Source organism: Salmo salar, chromosome ssa14 (assembly GCF_905237065.1).
Source record: "Salmo salar chromosome ssa14, Ssal_v3.1, whole genome shotgun sequence".
NCBI classification, from domain to species: Eukaryota; Metazoa; Chordata; class Actinopteri; order Salmoniformes; family Salmonidae; genus Salmo; species Salmo salar.
The window spans coordinates 38,655,416-38,677,881 of record NC_059455.1 but is presented as its reverse complement, the minus strand read 5'-3'; the positions used below and the strand labels follow the sequence as shown (position 1 = coordinate 38,677,881).

The following is a 22,466-nucleotide window of genomic DNA, read 5'->3' as shown; positions in this document are numbered from 1 at the left end:
GTGTCACAGTCCACTCTATTGTGTGAGGTATACGTCATGTCTCAGCTTCACTTTGGATTTGAACGCAACACTTTTAACATCCTCGCTACAAACCTACAAATGTCTCTTAGTCACCTGTCTCTTCTCTGCCTCTGAGTGAAACCGTCTCTACACCCCCCAGGGTCCCTGTCCGCATCTCCACCTTCAATATGATTATCGCCCGCTAGAAGATGCTACACAAGTGGAAGGAAAAGGATTTCCAAGGTCGGTTTCCACAGTAACCCCCCAAAAATATTTATCTTCCTGGTTCCTGCCTTTTACAGTATGTCCCCCATGAAACCTCTCCAACAGGAAATGAGAGGTCAAAGGTTAAAGAGGAAGTGACATCATCACCCCTTCCTCCACCCAACGTGGTGTCCCATCATTGGAGCTTTCAGCAGAGAGGAATGTAGGGGGCGGTCCAGTTCAGGGGTGAAAATTCAGAGGTCATAAAGAAGTCCTTCGGGAAGTCCAGCTAGGACTCAATCTACTTCATCACACAAGTATTCACAAATATGCACAGTCATTATTTTGTATTTGTTTGTTTCCCTTGAGAATGATCAGTCTTTTTCCATGTTGATTATTATTTTTTTGTCTTTTATATTTTCTGTTTTGTCAACAAGGTGCTTGTTTCCAGTTTCAGCACAACAGAGCACAATAGTCACAACAGAGAAACTTTGTGACTATAGTACTACTTTTTACCCGCATCAATATTATAGAGAGAAAGAAGGAGAAAGAAGAAGAAAGAGAGGAGAGGAGAGGAGAGGAGAGAGAGCTGAAGCTTGAAAGAAAGAGTTTATTTACAGTTCATTTTCATGATGTTCTGGTTAGTATTGATCATATCCATGAATCCATTGTTCTGAGGTATGGAATGGCCACATCTTCCCGTCCAATTCCTCTCTATAAGGGGATCTAGAATGATGTGTTGGTTGCTATGGCACTGGCCGCCCACAAGGGGGCGTGGTACGTGAGGGAGCTGCACCTGCTCTCTCTGATTATCATAAAAGGGTAAACGTCATTGGCACTCATATCATATTGTGAAGTTTGACCCTTGGGTTTGGCCACTAGAGCAGGGCAGTCCCCTCCCGTTACATTGATAGGACACTCAACAAGGTCCAGATGATTCCCATCTGATTGTTAGTCTCTGGTACCTAAACACACCCTCCAGTAGCCACATAGTTAACAGCCATACATAATATGGAACCTTAGTCAAATCAACATCAAAAGATGATTATGGATGATAGTCTTGAGACATGTCCTCTGTTCCCAAAACAAAGCAGCTCAGGCTGTGTGTGTGTCTCAAACCGCTCCTTCATCTGCTCTGATCTGAAAGTGCAGGATAGGTGAAACAGTGTAATGACTGATCTTCTGGCATTTGGCTTTCACCTGTCTAGGTCTTATATCAGTGCAGATGAAAGAGCGGAGACGGGTAGACTTTTGAGATGTGATGTCATACAGCAGGGGTAGGCAACAGGCGGCCCACGGGGCAAAACTTGGCAGCGAGTGATTTATTTTTGCCCCGCCAAAGTTTTTAGTAAAAAATAATAATCATAATTTTAAAGGGGATTTTAGCATTTGGTCAAAAATACTGTCAAATCTCAAGGAATTCAGCAAAAAATGTGTTTAATTTAGGACGTCTGTTCCAAATTATCCCAACGAATAAAAGATTAGACGTGATCGTGCATGTCTCAATGTAATCAAGGAATTCAATTATTGTTATTTTCAAATACAATCTCTTTTTGGGCTTAGTTGTGGTCAATTTGCAGCGTACAAATGATTCTAACTGTGTTCCTGCCCCCTGACCATGCGCCCTTCTCCTGTCACACAGAAACACTCAACAGTGTGCTGTAACGACCAGCAGGTAGCACTGTTGCACGTGCACTGCAGAAAATAGATTGCTGCTCAGAAATCACACCCCTGGAGTGGAATTGTACACCATCACACACACACACACACACACACACACACACACACACACACACACACACACACACACACACACACACACACACACACACACACACACACACACACACACACACACACACACACACACACACACACACACAGTGAAAGGTGTATTTTTCTGACTGAGCAGAGGACAAGAGGACATGTCTGCATATTTCTCCTTGCCTTTTTCACACACATGGCCACTGATGTTGTGCAGTTAGGTCTATTACCATGGGCTTGTCTTTGGTGTATTTGCTTGGTCCATTAGTCAAAAACTTAAGCTTGTGGACCGATCAATCCCAAAAGTGAGAGAAAGCTATTCTGTGGGCCTAACTGATCTTAGCTATTTTAGATTTGAACCGACCCTCAGAATTTCTCTGGAACGTTTTTTCTTTGGTTTACTGACAGATTTGCTCAAACTAAAGTGTCTGAGGATAATTTGGGATACCAATACACCCTCCCCAGACCCATTGTGGAGGGTGTATTGGTATCCCAAATTCTTTGATTTCTGACAGACAAAACGAAATGGAGTAAAGGGTGAGATTCAGCACAAAAAGAGGACACCTTCAGACCAATGGTCATACACACCTGATTCAACTCAGTAGTTGAATCAGGTGTGTTAGTGCTGGGCTGGAACAAAAGCATGCACACACTAGAGCCCTCCAGGACCACCAGGGTCAGTGACCTTTGCTTTAGATCCCACCACCCTCTTCCCCTCCCTCTCAGGCCTTGGAGAAGGTGGTAGCAGAGGAGGTGCCCGGTTGTGCCGGGGACGAACCAGCGTTGTTGTTGTTGCCATGAGCATGCATGTGACTGTGCACGCTCCCGTGCACACCCGAGTGCTCATTCCCCTCTGCGCCTCCAGTGGATCCCCAGCGGTCGGCGTGGCAGCGTCGGCGAGCGTTCATGAAGAAGTTGGAGACGGTGGAGAGCTCCAGGCCTAGCTGATGGCTGATGGTGATCTGCATCTCCTTGGATGGACGGCGGTTCTCCCTAAAGATGGCCGCCAGCGTGCGGCGCTGCAGGTCCGTGAATACCAGCCGCTGTTTCTTGGGGACCAGGTTCCTCTCACGACCCTGGTCCTGCTCCTTCCGCTTACAGGCTGCAGAGGAAGAAGATGGGGAGAAGAGAGGGGAGAGTTTAGTTTCCTCCTGTCTTCCAAGCTCTTTCCAAGAGTATTTGCCCATATTGTTGAATTTGGCACTCATTTTACTGGCAATATTGATAATATACAAAAGTATATCTCAAACAGGAACCTACTACATGAAATGGAGAGGGGGTGAAGAGAGGGAGGGAAAGAGTAAGTGGGGAGGAGATAATTAAAGGAGGGATGGAGTAAGTGGGGGGGACATAATTAAAGGAGGGATGGAGTAAGTGGGGAGGAGATAATTAAAGGAGGGATGGAGTAAGTGGGGGGGACATAATTAAAGGAGGGATGGAGTAAGTGGGGGGGACATAATTAAAGGAGGGATGGAGTAAGTGGGGGGGACATAATTAAAGAATGGACGCAGGCGGAGATGAGCAGTATTTCTGTTCTGTGTATTTGAAATATCTATTACTTTTTTAGTATTTTGCCATTTGAATTGCGCTGGGCTGAACTACAATCCAATGTTTGTTGTAACAAAGATACTTTCGAGAGCTGTAATTTGTATTTTCAAAATACTTGTCTATACCATTTTTTATAGCAGTTCAGCCTTCATTGGAATCAGAATTCTGATTACACTATAGTGTGATAAGAGTGTCTGCTAAATGAACTAAATATAAACGGAAAAATTAACAATATAGTATTATTCTAATGAGCTCAGCCCTGAAACAAGGCCAATAATAAATAATAAAACCCAGAGTTCTTTGCGGTTCCTTTAGGTATGTTCATTTCCACATACAGTATATATTTACATTTTGGTCCTTTAGCAGACACTCTTTTCCAGAGCAACTTACAGTCAGTGCATTCAATTAAGTTAGATAAACAACAACATATCACAGTCATAGCAAGTAAAAAGTTTATGTGAACTGTTACTGAGAATGTTGTTGCTGTTCAGCCGGCTACTTGCACATTTATTTTTGTATTGTAAAATAAAAAAATGTATGTATTTTAATTAAATACATTACAAAATTCAAGTATTTTGTAGTTTATTTTATTTCATATTTGGTGATTTTTGCCCATCCTTGGATGCAGGCAGGGTGGGGGAGGAGTGGATGGACAGTTAAAGTGAACAGGTGTAGATGGGAGATGATGGATGGATGAAAAGACAGATTGATTGTCAGGTGGAATGGTGGAGGGACAGACGGATGGAAGGATAAAATGAAGGAATAATATAGTGAATGGACAGGGCATCTGGGTGATGGAGAGGTGAGAGTGATAGAGTGGGAGGACAGATCAAAACAAAAGAGGGGATAGGAGGAGAGGTGTAGTTACCCAACGGAGACATGATGGGATTTTGAGAGAAACAGGAGTGAGATGGGAGTTAGTTCAGCTAGCTAGTGTGTGTGTGTGTGTGTGTGTGTGTGTGTGTGTGTGTGTGTGTGTGTGTGTGTGTGTGTGTGTTAATTCCATTTTGAGATGAACTAGTTATTATTGGTAATCACTGTAATATTGCTTACATCATGAGTTAGAAGTGGAAATACTGTTGCCTTGACAGTGATCGGCCTTGTGTCTCTCTGCGCTGCATTGGTAGCTAGTGGAGTGGTGGAGTGGAGAGTATTTTCTTGCTTTGTCGGCTGCTATAGTAGGCCTAGCGTTTCTGAGCCGTTCTGTACTGCTGCCCTAAAAGCTGCAATGATTGATTTTCCGCGGTTTTCTCCTGAACACTTGGTCCAGTAATCAGGGCTCCCTTCCCCACCCAATCGATCCATATTGATCCACGAGCCCGCGGTGTGTGTGTGTGTGTGTGTGTGTGTGTGTGTGTGTGTGTGTGTGTGTGTGTGTGTGTGTGTGTGTGTGTGTGTGTGTGTGTGTGTGTGTGTGTGTGTGTGTGTGTGTGTGTGTGTCTGTGTGTGTGTACACCCGTGTGCATGCTTGAGCACGTGCGCGAGTCCACTCACGGCAGGGGAGAGAGCGGGAGCGAGCATGTGACAGACAGCCAGAGAAGAAATTGTTTATCTCGGGAGGAACAAAGAGCCGTGGTCAGACTGGTATTGAAGTTATAGAAAAACACAAAGGAATGCCTTTCCTCCTCTTACAGTGTGTGTGTGTGTGTGTCTCTGTGTGTGTGTGTGTGTGTGTGTGTGTCTCTGTGTGTGTGTGTGTGTGTGTGTCTCTGTGTGTGTGTGTGTGTGTGTGTGTGTGTGTGTGTGTGTGTGTGTGTGTGTGTGTGTGTGTGTGTGTGTGTGTGTGTGTGTGTGTGTGTGTGTGTGTGTGTGTATCTGACTGAGAGTAATGTTCTCTGCAATGTGGAGGTGCTGTATGAAAATGATGGATGACTGAATGGCAGGTTTAGACCACAGCAGTAAACAGATTTGACTGTGTGGAGGCGATCAATATGTGTGTGTGTGTGTGTGTGTGTGTGTGTGTGTGTGTGTGTGTGTGTGTGTGTGTGTGTGTGTGTGTGTGTGTGTGTGTGTGTGTGTGTGTGTGTGTGTGTGTGTGTGTGTGTGTGTGTGTGTGTGTGTGTGTATGATTTGGCAGTGAGGTTGATGTGTGGGGGGGGGATGTGAATGTGTGTGGTCTGTTTTTATACTGTAGGCTGTGTGTGTGGTCTGTTTTTATGTCTCTGAAAGCATGGCATGCTGACCTTCATACATCCCCATTACTCCAAATATCTGACCAGTTATTTTCTGACATTTATTATTCCATTCAGGCTAATATGATATATCTCGGGTTTGTTTGTCCTTCAGTCATATAGGTAGTAATTACTCAACTAATTGTCTCTCTCCAAGTCTTCAGTCTGGCATTAACAATTGTGGACTGACACATGCACACACACACACACGTACCACACTTCACACTAACTCTATAGTGTTCCACTTTTCTCCACATTCTGGGTCAAAAGCACAGCAGCAGTCCATCCACTCCAGTCTGCTTCGTCTGTTGCTCCCCTTGCTGTTCTCAATTGTTTTAATTTGCCCTCAGATTGATAGTCCCCATATCGATTGATCTGCTCTTCAAACCCATTTCAAGGAACGTTTATTCAATTCATTTAGGCTCGGCCTTGCCAAGCTCTCCCCTGGCTTTCTAAGTGACGTTTCAACTCAACTCAATACTGACTAATGTAATGACTGAATGCTAGTGCTAATATACTGATAATTTTATACGTAATGCCTGTTTTCAGACAACTGCTGCTACCGGCCATTTTACAATGCCAACACCACTCTCCCCTCAGTTTCTCTCCTATTAGCTCAACCAGTAGCATCGCAAACACTGGAGAGACAGACCCCCACGGTAGACCTACAGCATAGCCTACATGGAAAATCGACTGTACAAGAAGTTAACTAATACTGCACTAGGAGGTAACTTTGTCTTAGCATGACCTTCATCCACATATCAATGTTATTCCAAACGTCGCTTTTTTGTGTCAACAATTAGACAATTAGGCAATTAGGCAGTTTGTCTAGTTACCCCCAGGACTCTACTTAGAATGGTCAATACATTTTAGCTATATCTTTCTACATAATATTGTTCTTACAGATGCATACTATTATCCAGAGAGACTTACGGAGTGAGACTTAACCTCTGGGTTAATTCTAATCAAACCAACTGCATCAAGCACCATTCAAGTTACTTTCAATTTATACGGTGAAAGGTCAAAGACGCTTCCTCTATACTTAAGCAATAATGCATGAGAGGGTGTGGTATATGACCAGTATACCACAGCTAAGGGCTGTTCTTTAGCACAACGAAATGCGGAGGGCCCGGATACAGCCCTTAGCCGTGGTATATTGGCAATATACCACAAACCCCTGAGGTCCCTTATTGTTATTATAAACTGCTTACCAACGTAATTAGAGCAATAAAAATAAATGTTTTGTCATACCCCTGGTATACCTGATATACCACGGCTTTCAGCCAATCAGTATTCAGGACTCGACCCACCCAGTTTATACTTCATGTTTTGATACATGACTGCCACTGAGTTGTTAGAATCTGTGGTAATCAACCACAAATCTCAAATCCAGGTTTGTTTTGCGCAGTTACCACAGCATTCAAATAATTGATTTACAGATATTTACCAAGAACAACCGTACACTGTAGACCTACTCTCTCCTTCCCATGCAGTCTCTTTCCTTTTTGAAAGGTTAAATTGCAAAAGAAAGGAAGTTTAGCATCCCTCCTCATAATGATTGGCTCCCACACTTACAACGTCATGTACGCGTGACGTCACACTTAAAGATGAGAAGGGTAGCAGGTGGTAGGTTGAGCTATACTTCCTTACTGTGAGCTCTGCCACTTGACAGCGTGGAGGACATGGAGGAAACATGAGAGATAGCTTAGATAGGGCCTGTACACAGGGATTTACAGTGTAAGGATATAGTAGGCCTAATCTAGGGATTAGGGTATTGGGAGATAGTACCCTTATAGGAAGCTACCTTGGACTCAGGTCAGGATCATAGGATGGACATTATTTAGGCTGGAAAAGGCACCAGGGTAGCCTACATAAAGGCGCTGATGACTTCCAACTGATGCAAATATCCGTGTGTTTGTTAATAAATAAATAAAATGTTCGGAGCACAGTTTGGGTTAAAGTAACTATGTTATTATAGGTTTATACACTTGCAAAAGCTTATCTGAAATATTTGCATAAAAGGCATGGAAAAATATGCAAATAGGCATGTGCGAACAGCAAACACTGCAAAAATCCTGACCCAAACATCGGCAAGCATGGGATTATGTATAAACACTTCAATGCATATGTATTATCTTAGGTTTGATGATGAAAATGTTATTTCATTAAAATGACTGTTTTCAAAGGATCCTTAAAGGTGCTGTATCTTGCCCTCTCCTCTCTCTCTCTCTTCAGTCCTTCTCTCAATTCAACTAATTTCAATCTCTCTCTGTCTCTATCTCGACCCCCCCTCCCCCACCTCTCTCTATCTCAAACTAAAGGACAAGGAGGCAGAAAGAAAGGAGAATTCATCCTCATTGTTTTGTTGGTCCCAACAGCCATTATGTGTGTGTGTGTGTGTGTGTGTGTGTGTGTGTGTGTGTGTGTGTGTGTGTGTGTGTGTGTGTGTGTGTGTGTGTGTGTGTGTGTGTGTGTGTGTGTGTGTGTGTGTGTGTGTGTGTGTGTGTTTCATAACTGACCGCACCGTGCTGCTATAGCGGTGTGCCTGGGACCGAGGCTGGGGCGGAATGACGTGATCGCGTTTTGCGTGCGGTGAGACGAGCCTTCTCCCTTACCGGCCGGACTACTGCAGGCGAGAAACAGTTTATGTCAATCAATCACTGTCCGTCACACCTTTGAGATCTACGCTCATTGATTGTATTGATTAGAACCAATGCATTCTGTAAAGTCAACGGTTGGGTTCCCACAAAGGCATGCCAAGCAACAGCCGTCCCTACATTAGAAGCTGCTGTAATTAATTGAAAATTTATTGATTTTGCTGAAACATTTCGTTCATTTGTTGATGAAATCCTTTGCTTTCTAATGTAGCCTAAGCCAAGCAAGTAATTGCAGTTGAATTATCTTGTCGTTGCTACTACACCTTTCAATGTGCATTTACATTATATATTCATTGCAGCTATTATTTTAGCAAACTGTAACAATGAATGTTTGGGAAAATAATTCACAATATTGTGAACCTAAATATTTCCGAAATGTAGAGATTCTTCCTAGCCATTTGTTATTCGCGGCATAGCCTATAAAGTGAAAGGAGACAACTCTGCTGTTTATTCGATAGGACAATAAGGTTTCAGAAATAGTTTGTTATGCAATTTATTCTTAAAAGCTATCCTATTGTGCACACGAGGTTTATTCAAAACAGTTTCTTCTATGGTGTTTGTAGTGTGGGGCAGTGCTTGACCTGGAAAAGTTTTCGGTGGTCATTTCGGTGCGGGTACTGTCTATATGTAAGTGCAGGAGCTCCACAAAACTTTTGAGATACTATAAGAGAAACAGGAGCTCAAGCAGTAGAACATTTCAGGTGCCGGTTAGCTCCTGCCAAGTCAAGCACTGGTATTGAGTTGAAAAGGCCATGCCTGCGCCTCTCGGGATCCGGAGTGGCGCAGCGGTCTAAGGCACTGCACCTCAGAGCTAGAGACGTCACTACAGACCCTAGTTCGATTCCAGGCTGTATCACAAACGGGCGTGATTGAGAGTCCCATAGGGCGGCGCACGATTGGCCCAGCGTCGTTCGGGTTAGGGTTTTTCCGGGGTAGGCCGTCATTGTAAATAAGAATTTGTTCTTAACTGACTTGCCTAGTTAAATAAAGGTTCAAAAGATACAAATGTATAGCCTATGTGTCACAGGCTCTTAAGGCTAATTTAATTTGGCTACACGGTGAAAATAAGGGGCTTTAGAGTTCAGAACATGGTTCAGTTTTTCCTCCAAATTATGGATAACATTACAATTATAATATGTAGCAACAAATTGAATAAATAAATGAAACTAAGGAAACCGAGAAATAAGTGGTGCGTATGTATCGTATTTATTCAGGCATATTTACAATTGTTTATGAAAATAGGAAAAAGTAACTGAAGTTCTGTATGTGGATTCGTGTACATTTAGATCATATCATGCACGACTTGACTATTTCAGCAAGCCATGTTTTACTTTTCCGCCGTTTGGCTGTGAGAAAAAGAGACAAATATATGTATCTTTAAAGTGGGCTTATTTACATCATTAGTTGCTGTATTTATTTTGGTACATTTTCGGTCAAATAATTTTATCTGTGAAATATACATAGAAGTAGGCAACAAATATATTATTATTACAAAAGATAAATCAAATAAACAGGTGACCGTTCCTCATGTTATGCGCATGTTTCCGTCTTCCATTTAATTTAATTGAAGTTGTGTAAATGTAACGTTAGTGTTATTATTGTACATTCTAAACATGAGAATAGGTGTAAATTCTACAGAAATATCCACACACACACACACACACACACACACACACACACACACACACACACACACACACACACACACACACACACACACACACACACACACACACACACACACACACACACACACACACACACAGGTTTCAAGTAGCCTAGTGAATGCACTGCAGGGTTTAAAAAAACTGACATTTGGGGAATAGGGACTGGCTAAGTCAGCTTGTCATCTTTTTAAGGGGCACAATGTTGCCGCCAAACGTGATATATTCCAGTCAGAATACAAATACGAATGCTGTTGTTATTTGTGCCAACTTTGTTCAGTCCATGGACAGCGCCTATACGGAGAGAATGAATGGTCAGAACCACGGACAGCGCCTATACTGAGAGAATGAATGGTCAGAACCACGGACAGCGCCTATACTGAGAGAATGAATGGTCTGAACCACGGACAGCGCCTATATTGAGATAATGAATGGTCAGAACCACGGACCGCGCCAATACTGAGAGAATGAATGGTCAGAACCACGGACAGCGCCTATATTGAGAGAATGAATGGTCAGAACCACGGACCGCGCCAATACTGAGAGAATGAATGGTCAGAACCACGGACAGCGCCAATACTGAGAGAATGAATGGTCAGAACCACGGACCGCGCCAATACTGAGAGAATGAATGGTCAGAACCACGGACAGCGCCAATACTGAGAGAATGAATGGTCAGAACCACGGACAGCGCCAATACTGAGAGAATGAATGGTCAGAACCACGGACAGCGCCAATACTGAGAGAATGAATGGTCAGAACCACGGACCGCGCCAATACTGAGAGAACTATGTTCAGACCTACGAACAGCACATCTCCAGCCGAACCCTCCCAGCTGAGCGTGTCTACGAATTTTCATGCAGAGATCTGATCCCCAGTCTTTCATTACCTTTTACAAGGCTAAACATAATTGGACAATTTAGGCTTTTTTTATGTTTTAAAATTAATTCCTCCGTTACAGCCCAGATGAGAGAATGATTGTATATGTTATGTAAATATTGACCTATTCTCCTTTGATAGTCTTCATAACACTAATAATAATAATAATAATGGATGTTATATAGCGCTACCCAAACCTTAAGCCTTAACCATTCTGAGTTAATGCCTAACCTTAACCATTCGGAGTTAATGCCTAACCTTAATCATTTGGAATTAATGCCTGAACTTGGATTGCAACTTCGAAATTTGACGTTTGAGAAACATGGATGAAGATGTAATTCTGAGACTGGGAGAGCTGGTAGCAGTAAACATGGATGTTTGTTCTGTAGTAGCGGGGAGGACCATTGATGGGAGAGTCAATGATGCAGAGGGGGGAGGAGGGGGAGGAAAGGGGAGGGATGGATCTGCTCGGCTGGCTTCTGCTGGTGCAGTGCCAGAGATGGAGGGAGACAGAGAGAGAGAGAGAGCAGAGGAGAGGAAATCGATACCGATTCTGAGCGAGTCAGATAAGCCTGAACAATGTATAGTGCAGACACACTGTATAACCCAATCACACATGTACACACCACACACAAACACAAACACACACGCACACGCACACACACGCACACGCACAGTACAATGTGCATGCATGCCTCCATAAAGATGCATTACATACCCCATAAACCATACCAACCTTTAAAAACGAAATGACATCACAAGCCTGGATTGCATTAAGGTGGTTTTGCTGACATAAGCAGAAATAGATCGTTACTATGGCAGACTACATACACTAGAATCCTCTGTTAAAAAACACTGCCTTTGTCTTGCGAGGGCTATTCTATGTAAATATGTCTCCTTTCTACAATATATTCTTTATCATAAAATTACTTTCAGGCTTCAATAAAGGTTCAATTCAAAAGTGTTAGGAAATGCAGTTGTTGTTGACCACAGATTTAACCAGTGCATTCTTAGTAACCCAGTTATCTTAGTGTCTGAGGTGTGATGTTGGTGTTTTTCTACAGGTTTAAACAGCATGTTAAACACAATTCTGTTAACCACACATTTGGCTTTGCTTACCCAGAAGTGAGTCTCTTACAAGGGCTTCACCACTCTACTCTTCCTTCTCTCTCTTCCTTCCACTCTCCTCCATCTCCCTCTCCCTCATGCTTATCAATTATTAAAGTCTCTATCGATCCATTCACTACCCTACCTCTATCAGCCTGTTCACACAAAGCCCAAACTCCCCAACCCTGAATCAATCCCAGCTCTCGCTCTCTTTTTTCACATATCACTCTGTTTTTGTTTACGTTTTGATAGAGTTTGTTTACTTGCAGCGATCTGAACATTTTTATTTATTTGCATAAACAAAGAACACGGCTAAACTACAGATTGGCATTAATCTTTCATAGACGGCATCAAAGACATTGGTCTACAGTATATATGAATGGCGCTGGCAGTGTTGGGGTATGGGCGCCCCCACAACAGAGCGATAAGGGTATAATTAAGCAATAAGCCACGAGGGGGTGTGGTATATGGCCAATATACCACGGCTAAGGGCTGTTCTTCCGCACGACACAACGCGGAGTGTCTGGACAACGCGGAGTGTCCCTTAGCCATGGTATATTGGCCATGCATCACAAACCCCGAGGTACCTTATTGATATTATAAACTGGTTACCAACGTAATTAGAGCAGTAAAAATACATGTTTTGTCATACCAGTGGTATACGGTCTGATATACCATGGTTGTCAGCCAATCAGCATTCAGGGATCGAACCACCCAGTTTATAAATAGTGTTATTCCATTCTGTAGATCACATTTCTAATAATAACGTCTAATAATAACAGCAATATTCTGAGCATTGAACCCCAATGTATATGATCAAGCAACATCTGACTTATGATCAGATTGTTCGCTCTGTCCCAGTTCTACCTCCACTATCACGAATAACACACCTGGGACCAGCTGTCCATTCAGAACCACAGTGCAGTCTGAATGATCAGGAACATGGACAGCTCCCCACCTGGCGCCATGTATCTCACACAGCTCAGCTGGTATGGCTGAATCACATATGTTAGTGCTGGGCTGGAGCGAAAGCATGCCTACCTTGTAGCTCTCTAACATCATGGTGAACACCAACTGACAGTCGCAGAGAAAGAATGAACCACAAAGACAACTGTTGTACACCACAGACCAAATCCTGACTTAACAATATGTTAATTAGCAGGCACTTTTATCCAAAGCAACATACAGTCATGCCTGCATACATTTAACATATGGGTGGTCCAGGGAATCAAACCCACTACCCTGGGGTAACAAGCACCATGCTCTACCAACTGAGCTAAAAAGGATAACTTAGTGGTCCAATGCAGACGTTTTTATATTAATATCAAAACATTTCTGGGTTTTATATTAAAATTGTCAAAAAGAAGAAGAAAAATGCTTCTTAGCAAAGCAATATTTTTGCTAGAACAGTCTGGGAGTGGTCTTAGTGAGGAGAGGAAAACTGAAAACTAGCTGTGATTGGCAGAGAGGTTTGGAACTCTCTTTCTTATTGGTCTGTTAACTAATTTATTGCCTGGTGATGTCACCAGGCAGGCCAAAACTCCATCCCACCAAAACATTTTGAAATTTCACGTGGTCTTTTCAAACAGCTCTTACACTAAAATGACACAATAGATTTGTAGCTTTTCCTCCTCACATGTATCACATTATAGCAGATGGATTTCCTTCTATCCTCAAGCTTTATCCCACAACTCTGTTTCCTGCAGTGTGTGGGTTTCCAGACCTCAAGCTTTAACCATCAACTCTGTTTCCTGCAGTGTGTGGGTTTCCAGACCTCAAGCTTTATCCCACAACTCTGTTTCCTGCAGTGTGTGGGTTTCCAGACCTCAAGCTTTAACCATCAACTCTGTTTCCTGCAGTGTGTGGGTTTCCAGACCTCGAGCTTTATCCCACAACTCTGTTTCCTGCAGTGTGTGGGTTTCCAGACCTCGAGCTTAAACCATCAACTCTGTTTCCTGCAGTGTGTGGGTTTCCAGACCTCGAGCTTTAACCATCAACTCTGTTTCCTGCAGTGTGTGGGTTTCCAGACCTCGAGCTTTAACCATCAACTCTGTTTCCTGCAGTGTGTGGGTTTCCAGACCAATGAAGCAGCCTGTCCAGTGCTAGTGGCAATCATAATGGATGATAGGTTATGTTTTTGTGATGTATTGCAGAGAAGATGGCAGAGACAAAATGAGAGAGAGAGAGAAAGTAAGACAGAGACACAGACAGACAGACAGACAGACAGACAGACAGACAGACAGACAGACAGACAGACAGACAGACAGACAGACAGACAGACAGACAGACAGACAGACAGACAGACAGACAGACAGACAGACAGACAGACAGACAGACAGACAGACAGACAGACAGACAGACAGACAGACAGAGTGAGCGGGGGTTGGGGTTGGGAATGGGAAGCAGCTTTATTGATTTCCTATGTGCAAAGCCAGGCAAACAGGGAAAGGACAGAGCCACACTATTAATGACAATCACTAGCACAGCTATATGGCTACAGCTATCTATCTATCTATCTATCTATCTATCTATCTATCTATCTGTCTGTCTGTCTGTCTGTCTGTCTGTCTGTCTGTCTGTCTGTCTGTCTGTCTGTCTGTCTGTCTGTCTGTCTGTCTGTCTGTCTGTCTGTCTGTCTGTCTGTCTGTCTGTCTGTCTGTCTGTCTGTCTGTCTGTCTGTCTGTCTGTCTGTCTGTCTGTCTATCTATCTATCTATCTATCTATCTATCTATCTATCTACCTACCTACCTACCTACAGTTGAAATTGGAAGTTTACATACACCTTAAAAGTTTGGTAAGCTACTAATGACCATCAGCAACATCAGAGCTTGGAGAAGCCTAATTACCATGACTAAACGGTCACGTGGAATTTGACTGCCTTCATAACTCGTGACGACCAGTGTAGCGGTAATACGGTCACCGCAACATACAATACAACATATATATACAGTTGAAGTCAGAAGTTTACATACACCTTAGCCAACTACATTTAATCTCAGTTTTTCATAATTCCTGACATTTAATCCTAGTAAAAAATTCCCTGTCTTAGGTCAGTTAGGATCACCACTTTATTTTAAGAATGTGAAATGTCAGAATAATAGTAGAGAGTATGATTTATTTCAGCTTTTATTTCTTTCATCACATTCCCAGTGGGTCAGAAGTTTACAAACACTCAATTAGTATTTGGTAGCATTGCCTTTAAATTGTTTAACTTGGGTCAAACGTTTCGGGTAGCCTTCCACAAGCTTCCCACAATAAGTTAGGTGAATTTTGGCTCATTCCTCCTGACAGAGCTGGTGTAATTGAGTCAGGATTGTAGGCCTCTTTGCTCGCACACGCTTTTTCAGTTCTGCCCACAAATCTTCTATAGGATTAAGTTCAGGGCTTTGTGATGGCCACTCCAATACCTTGACTTTGTTGTCCTTAAGCCATTTTGCCACAACTTTGTAAGTATGCTTGGGGTCATTGTCCATTTGGAAGACCCATTTGCGACCAAGCTTTAACTTCCTGACTGACGTCTTGAGATGTTGCTTCAATATATCCACATAATTTTCCTGCCTTATGGTGCCATCTATTTTGTGAAGTGCACCAGTCCCTCCTGCAACAAAGCATCCCCACAACATGATGCTGCCACCCCCGTGCTTCATGGTTGGGATGGTATTCTTCGGCTTGCAAGCCTCCCCCTTTATCCTCCAAACATAACGATGGTCATTATGGCCAAACAGTTCTATTTTTGTTTCATCAGACCAGAGGACATTTCTCCAAAAAGTACGATCTTTGTCCCCATGTGCAGTTGCAAACTGTAGTCTGGCTTTTTTATGGCGGTTTTGGAGCAGTGGCTTCTTCCTTGCTGAGCGGCCTTTCAGGTTATATCGATATAGGACTCGTTTTACTGTGTATATAGATACTTTTGTACCTGTTTCCTCCAGCATCTTCACAAGGTCCTTTACAGTTGTTCTGGGATTGATTTGCACTTTTCGCACCAAAGTACGTCCATCTCTAGGAGACAGAACGCGTCTCCTTCCTGATCGGTATGACGGCTGAGTCGTCCCATGGTGTTTATACTTGCGTACTATTGTTTGTACATGTGAACGTGGTACCTTCAGGCGTTTGGAAATTGCTCCCAAGGATGAACCAGACTTGTGGAGGTCTACAATTTTATTCTGAGGTCTTGGCTGATTTCTTTTGATTTTCCCATGATGTCAAGCAAAGAGGCACTGAGTTTGAAGGTAGGCCTTGAAATACATCCACAGGTACACCTCCAATTGACTCAAATGATGTCAATTAGCCTATCAGAAGCTTCTAAAGCCATGACATCATTTTCTGGAATTTTCCTACCTGTTTAAAGGCACAGTCAACTTAGTGTATGTAAACTTCTGACCCACTGGAATTGTGATACAGTGAATTATAAGTGAAACAATCTGTCTGTAAACAATTGTTGGAAAAATGACTTGTGTCATGCACAAAGTAGATGTCCTAACTGACTTGCCAAAACTATAGTTTGTTAACAAGAAATTTGTGGAGTGGTTGAAAAACGAGTTTTAATCACTCCAACCTAAGTGTATGTAAACTTCCGACTTCAACTCTATATATCTATCTACCTATCTATCTGGCTTTTTCACTGTATTTTTTTGATTTGCATCCTATCAGGAAAAGGTTGCACCAGTATCCGTTCTGTAGCTGTACAACTTCAAACAACTCTTGCACTGTCTGACCTGCGGAGTAGACAGTGTGACAGTGCAGAGGAATCAGTGGTATTGACTGTAACACCTGTAGACAGTGTGACAGTGCAGAGGAATCAGTGGTATTGACTGTAACACCTGTAGACAGTGTGACAGTGCAGAGGAATCAGTGGTATTGACTGTAACACCTGTAGACAGTGTGACAGTGCAGAGGAATCAGTGGTATTGACTGTAACACCTGTAGACAGTGTGACAGTGCAGAGGAATCAGTGGTATTGACTGTACTACAAGAACACCATCTCCAACAACCTGCTAGCTGCTTCAACAGTCTGTGTCCTTATGGACCCCTGAACTAGCCTGCTGATCCAGTTTGTTTGTGATTTTACCTACTCCTTTTTTTGTGTTGGTTCAATGCCTTGCCAAATATGTATGGTATGATAACGAGATAGAAGGATTGGGACCAGGCTACTCTTGAGCACATACACACAGGAAACTTGGTTGTGATTTGGTGCGATCATCATTTCAACTCAACACATGCTTGCTGACACACAAACACACACACAAAGGCTTACACACACACACACACACACACACACACACACACACACACACACACACACACTTATCATGAGTCAATAACTCATCAGCCATTCAGATGTATATGATTTAATTGAAACTTGTGGGGAGGGGTACTAAAATCAACCCCTCTACTAATCACAAAAGAATGCACACCACTGCACCGTGTTCAGAGTGATCTTCCCTTTGACAGATTAGAACGAACAAAAGACACACATGTAATGGGATTACATATAAGCTTTGTATGACTTAGCCTAGTTATTTCTACACTTTGTTTATGAGTAAATTAAACTATTAACGCATATGAACGGAAATGATGTCAATGGGATATTCAGCTATTGTACAGGGTGAGAACGTTTTCACCATGATTAGGAGACGGAACCTTTATATAACAAGGCAAGTCAGTTAAGAACAAATTCTTATTTACTATGACGGCCTACAAAAAGGCAAAAGGCCTCTTGCGGGATGGGGGCTGGGAATAATATAATTAAAACATGACGAATGTGTCCGTGGCAAGAAAATTCCTTTGCACGAAAATAGTTTGTATTTTATAGTAAATGGTTTTCTATGGCCAAGGGATAGGCTCGACAGCATTTGAAATATCGAAATAAACTTAACAGGCAGGTAACCCGTGATACAAGTCAGTATTCGGTATTCGACCTGGCAACTAAACGTCTGCGTCACCAAAGCAGGAGGAAGCCAGTGGTAGACAGACGGGACAACCCATAGGCCTATCTAGTCTAATTTTAGACCTTAAACTACAAAAGCTGCCTAAATGAAAAGCCGGCGCGGCCATGTGGTTAGCTGTCTTTCAGGTCTGGATTCGAATATTGATCCATGTGCCACATTTAAAAGGGGAGAGTGAGAACTCGTGTATTGACCGTGCAGCCAGAGGTCACGCGCCCATCTGACGCGCTCTCCTCCCGCGCGACTGGTTTGTAGGTTGGCATGTATTGTTATGAATCTTGCCCTGGAGGCAGAACTGAACGATATCCGCTAGATCTCGTAAAAAATCTGCTATATCGTAAAAATTCATGATAACAAAAATGTGCTTTTTGGTCTTAATTGAAGGTTAGGGTTAAACATTAGGGTTAGCAGTGTGGTTATGGTTATGGTTATAAGGTTAGGTTTAAACTCAGTTTGTATGACTTTGTGGCTATGCCAGCGTGCCAGCTTGTGACCTCTCTGCAGTGCTGCCTCCAGAACAATACTCATGACAATAAATACCAACCTGCGACTAGTTTAGGCCTTTATGTTCAAGCTGGCCGAGCAAGCGGGACCCATGAGAGGGAGTGACTGTGTGGGTGACATGCTTGGAACATATGGGATTCACTAGAGAAAACCACGATGGACAGGACGACATGTTTTAGACACCAAGTTCTATGTGTTTAGTCTCTGTCGCCTCCCTTATTATTTTGCGTATTCTATAGTTCTAGGCCACTAGCTATATTTTAATTCTCGCCTAATAGTTTTCCCCTATTATTAAAGCACACAATGTAAAGAACTTTGTGATGTCTGTCTGTAAATGTCAAGTGCTCTACAAATGCAATTTATTATTACACACACACATCCGGCCTGGCGCGTGACAGAGCACACATATCCCCATAATACACCGAGCCTCATATTAGCCTGACATGACTATGAAATGTCCAGGTCCTCTCAACGGTTATATCAGGCTGCATGGGTAGCCGACAAAAACCGGGTTAACGTTGGGCTGAGGTGTAACGGTGTGCATGCAGTTTCTCTTGGAACGTGTCACACCAACAAATGCTGACAGATATATCATGCAATCACTTTCACTGTACCCCAGATACTGTATCTCTCAACAACAACAAAAACAGTGATTTAAAAAGAGAGAAAGATTCTCTCACAAAGTCTGATCTGAAGTTTAAGACGTACTTGGTCTCGTTTCTGTCGCACCCGTTTTCACTGACTATGGTGCTGAATCGTTTGGAAGTTGTGGATTTGTCTGACGTGTATAACTTTCGTTTTACTGTGATTTTCTTTCAACGCTGGGCGTCTTTAGCCTAAAATAAGTGATATATAGCATATCAGATTAATTATAGTAGCCTATACAGCTAGTTATTTGTCGTAACATTAAATAGAGAGGGTTTGACAAAAGAGTGAACACACTACGCTTCTATGCGTAAAACGTCAATAGTTACGATCGGCTGTTCAACACGCAGCCCACACGAGAAAGGCCGTGAGACCAGAAGCATCTTACCCGCCAACCGAAGGGCAGACATCCGCTGAAACTCGGGCTCCTGGAGCCACTTCCACATTCTCCTAAACGTCTCCCGGCCTGACTTGAGTTTACTCCACGGCTTGGGGTTCCGCAGAAGATCCGAGAGGGTTCCTTGGGACCGACATAGGATCCTCTGGGCGAAAATCGCCTGGGGAATTGAGTAACGCTTCAGCTCTGCCGTTATCCGTTGAGCCACCTCTTTCGTGTTGATCTCCTCTGCCTGCCCTCCCGACCCTCCTCCCTGGCCGGACCCAGCCCCGTGCCTCTCTCGCTCGGCCAGCATCGCTGCCCCATTGGCCTGGGAGTGAAGGTGGCTGTGCGGATGGTGCATCCCGTTGAGGTTGGACATCATGCCATGCCCATGGCCACCTAAACCCCTGGCAAGGTGCTCCTCGCTCCGGGACAGCATTGCGGCGTGGGACTCGAAGCCTGTCACGGGAGAGAGCATCTTGGCATCATTACTAAGGTGAGCACTTGGACCGTAGGCTGAGAGCGTCTGCTGGGAGTTGTGCAAAGAGCCGAGGCCGTTGGACAACGGGGAGAGTGACCCATGGACCATGCCGGACATATCTTTAGGGTAGTGGCCGTACAGGTTTCCCATAGACGCCAGCCCCCGGTGGTCATCCCTCATCAACGTAAAGCTCCCGCTGACGTTCCCCGCGGAGAGTCGCTGGTGGGCGGCTGCGTGGTGGTGGGAGTGTGGGTGTGGGTGGTGGAACTTGTCGGAGACCGTGGATATGGGAGGTAGGTGCTGGAGAGGGGTCAGTGTGGTGTAGGTGTTGCTCAGGCTCATCCCGGACTCGCACATGCTCATAGCCGGGTGGAGGTGGCCAGAGAGCGCCGAGGGGTCTGTCCGATAGTCCCCGGTACCATCCAGGATCGCGGCCATACTGGACACCATGGCCGACCGGCCGTGTGTGTGAGAAACCAGGTTCCTGTGTGAAGGGGCGGAGGACTGCCGGGCGTGCGTGGAGCTCATCAGTTCCCCGGCCTGTGAGTGCGAGACGCCGTGGAGGTTTCCAAGGTTTTCCATTGTGAGTTCCATCACTGAAAGAATCTATCTTCCTTGATCCCACCTCCCTCCCCTCCCTCTCTCTCCCGCTCCTTCTCGGTCCTTTCACTCAGACTCACACACACAGAGGCGCGCGCTCACTCTCCCTCTCTCAGACTCCTGAAGTGATAATATTACCAAACGATCTCAAAACCAATCCATTGATTAGAGTTTTTCTCCAGTCAATCCAACATGGTTTTTGTAAATAATTTATCTTGTTCCAAGGTAGGTAAATATCGCGTAAAGTCCTCGTCCACGTTTGGCTGTGTTGTTGTCCTGTGTTATAGGCGCTCGTTTGCTATATCTCATCCCTTGTCCAACAGCACTTCCACTGAAAATTGGCTGAGCCGGGTATCAAGATGTATGTGGGCGCGCCCCTGTGTATTTAAAACGGGGGCGGTTACGCGCATTATAGTCGTGTGGGATTCACAGACAGAACACACTGTATATGTGTGAAGGGTATGCACTGGGCACACACTGGTTGAATAAACGTTGTTTCCACGTAATTTCAATGAATATACGTTGAACCAATATGGAATATACGTTGAACTGACGTCTGTGCCAGTGGGTCTGGCATCAAGTCATGCACCTGTTTATGTGTGTGTGTGTGTGTGTGTGTGTGTGTGTGTGCGCGTGTGTGTGTGCGCGCGCGCGTGCTTGAGCGATTTAAATGTAAAAGTCAAATGCTTTTAAAAGTAACAAACTCCAATCTATGTCTCCGAGTATGCGTCATCACAATATGCGCACAATTTGATTTTATTCACTCTGCACAAGTGCCCCTTTTACAGATAAACGTTGTTTTCCCACGGAGTGAATGGTTTGGCATTTATGCGCTTAGTGATAAACCTGATCAATGTATTGATTGACAGAGATGAATGATGTGGCCTGACCCTGTTAGGGGGTGGAGAGGTCACACAGATAGAATCCTAACGCCGTGCATGATGATGTTGAGAAAAAAGGGCAAACCATATCCTGTTCTGAAGCGTTTCATTCTAAACTCCAGCCAGCGTTCTGAAGTTTTGAGGTCCAGCGTTCTGAAGTTTTGAGGTCCAGCGTTCTGAAGTTCTGAGGTCCAGCGTTCTGAAGTTTTGAGGTCCAGCGTTCTGAAGTTCTGAGGTCCAGCGTTCTGAAGTTTTGAGGTCCAGCGTTCTGAAGTTCTGAGGTCCAGCGTTCAGAAGTTCTGAGGTCCAGCGTTCTGAAGTTCTGAGGTCCAGCGTTCTGAAGTTCTGAGGCCCACTGTTCTGAAGTTCACTCGGCTGGTAAGTAAAGGAATTTGTTTGGCCCAAAAAACAGCATGGACATGTGAACGTGTAGACTTAATAACCACGTTCTTTCTTCTAAAATGCTATTTTATAGATCTGATCGCGCACAACAGGCATGTTTATATTGTTTTCTGATATTTCTTTACTTTACTAGTGACCATGAGATTCCATCTTATTCACTTTTTCATGACAGATTGGACAATAACCTAATGTATATAATAATAATAATAATAATAATAATAATACTTGGCCCAATAATACTACTAATAGGCTACTACTACTACTACTACTATAGGCCTAATAATAATAATATGAATCATTTGTTATAATATAACAATTGCTTTTATTTATTAACTTTATTTCACAGATGGTATTTTTATGATTAACAAATGCATTGTGTAATAACAGCGCTAAGATAATTCAGTACAGTAGTTGTTTCGAGAATCTTAATAAACAACATAGTTATTATGTAAATATTATGTCATTTCCATTTCCAAAGCACTTAAAAGCACAACGTCTAAGTAAATAGGCGGCAGGTAGCTGTTAAAAGCGTTGGAAAGGTCGCTGGTTCGAATCCCGGAGCTGGCAAAGTGAAAAACATCTGCCGTTCTGCCCTTGAGCAAGGCATGATGACGTGGACGTGGATTAAGGCAGGT

At 43.6% G+C, this 22,466-nt stretch overlaps 1 protein-coding gene across 2 annotated transcripts; it reads right to left on the bottom strand.

The window, feature by feature from the left end:
- Window positions 1-2,026: 2,026 nt before the first annotated feature.
- On the bottom strand, window positions 2,027-20,872 carry onecut3b (one cut homeobox 3b). 2 transcript variants are annotated; one of them, XM_014140984.1, is made up of 3 exons: window positions 19,477-20,872; window positions 8,207-8,313; window positions 2,988-3,070 (listed from the first exon to the last, which is right to left on the bottom strand). In XM_014140984.1, the coding sequence occupies exons 1-2, from the start codon at window positions 20,540-20,542 to the stop codon at window positions 8,219-8,221; spliced, it is 1,161 nt and encodes a 386-aa protein (XP_013996459.1). In that variant the 5' UTR covers window positions 20,543-20,872; the 3' UTR covers window positions 2,988-3,070; window positions 8,207-8,218. The 2 variants fall into 2 exon arrangements, with proteins under 2 accessions (XP_013996458.1, XP_013996459.1); XM_014140983.1 differs by lacking the exon at window positions 8,207-8,313 and having other exon boundaries at window positions 2,027-3,070.
- Between the last annotated feature and the right edge of the window lie 1,594 nt (window positions 20,873-22,466).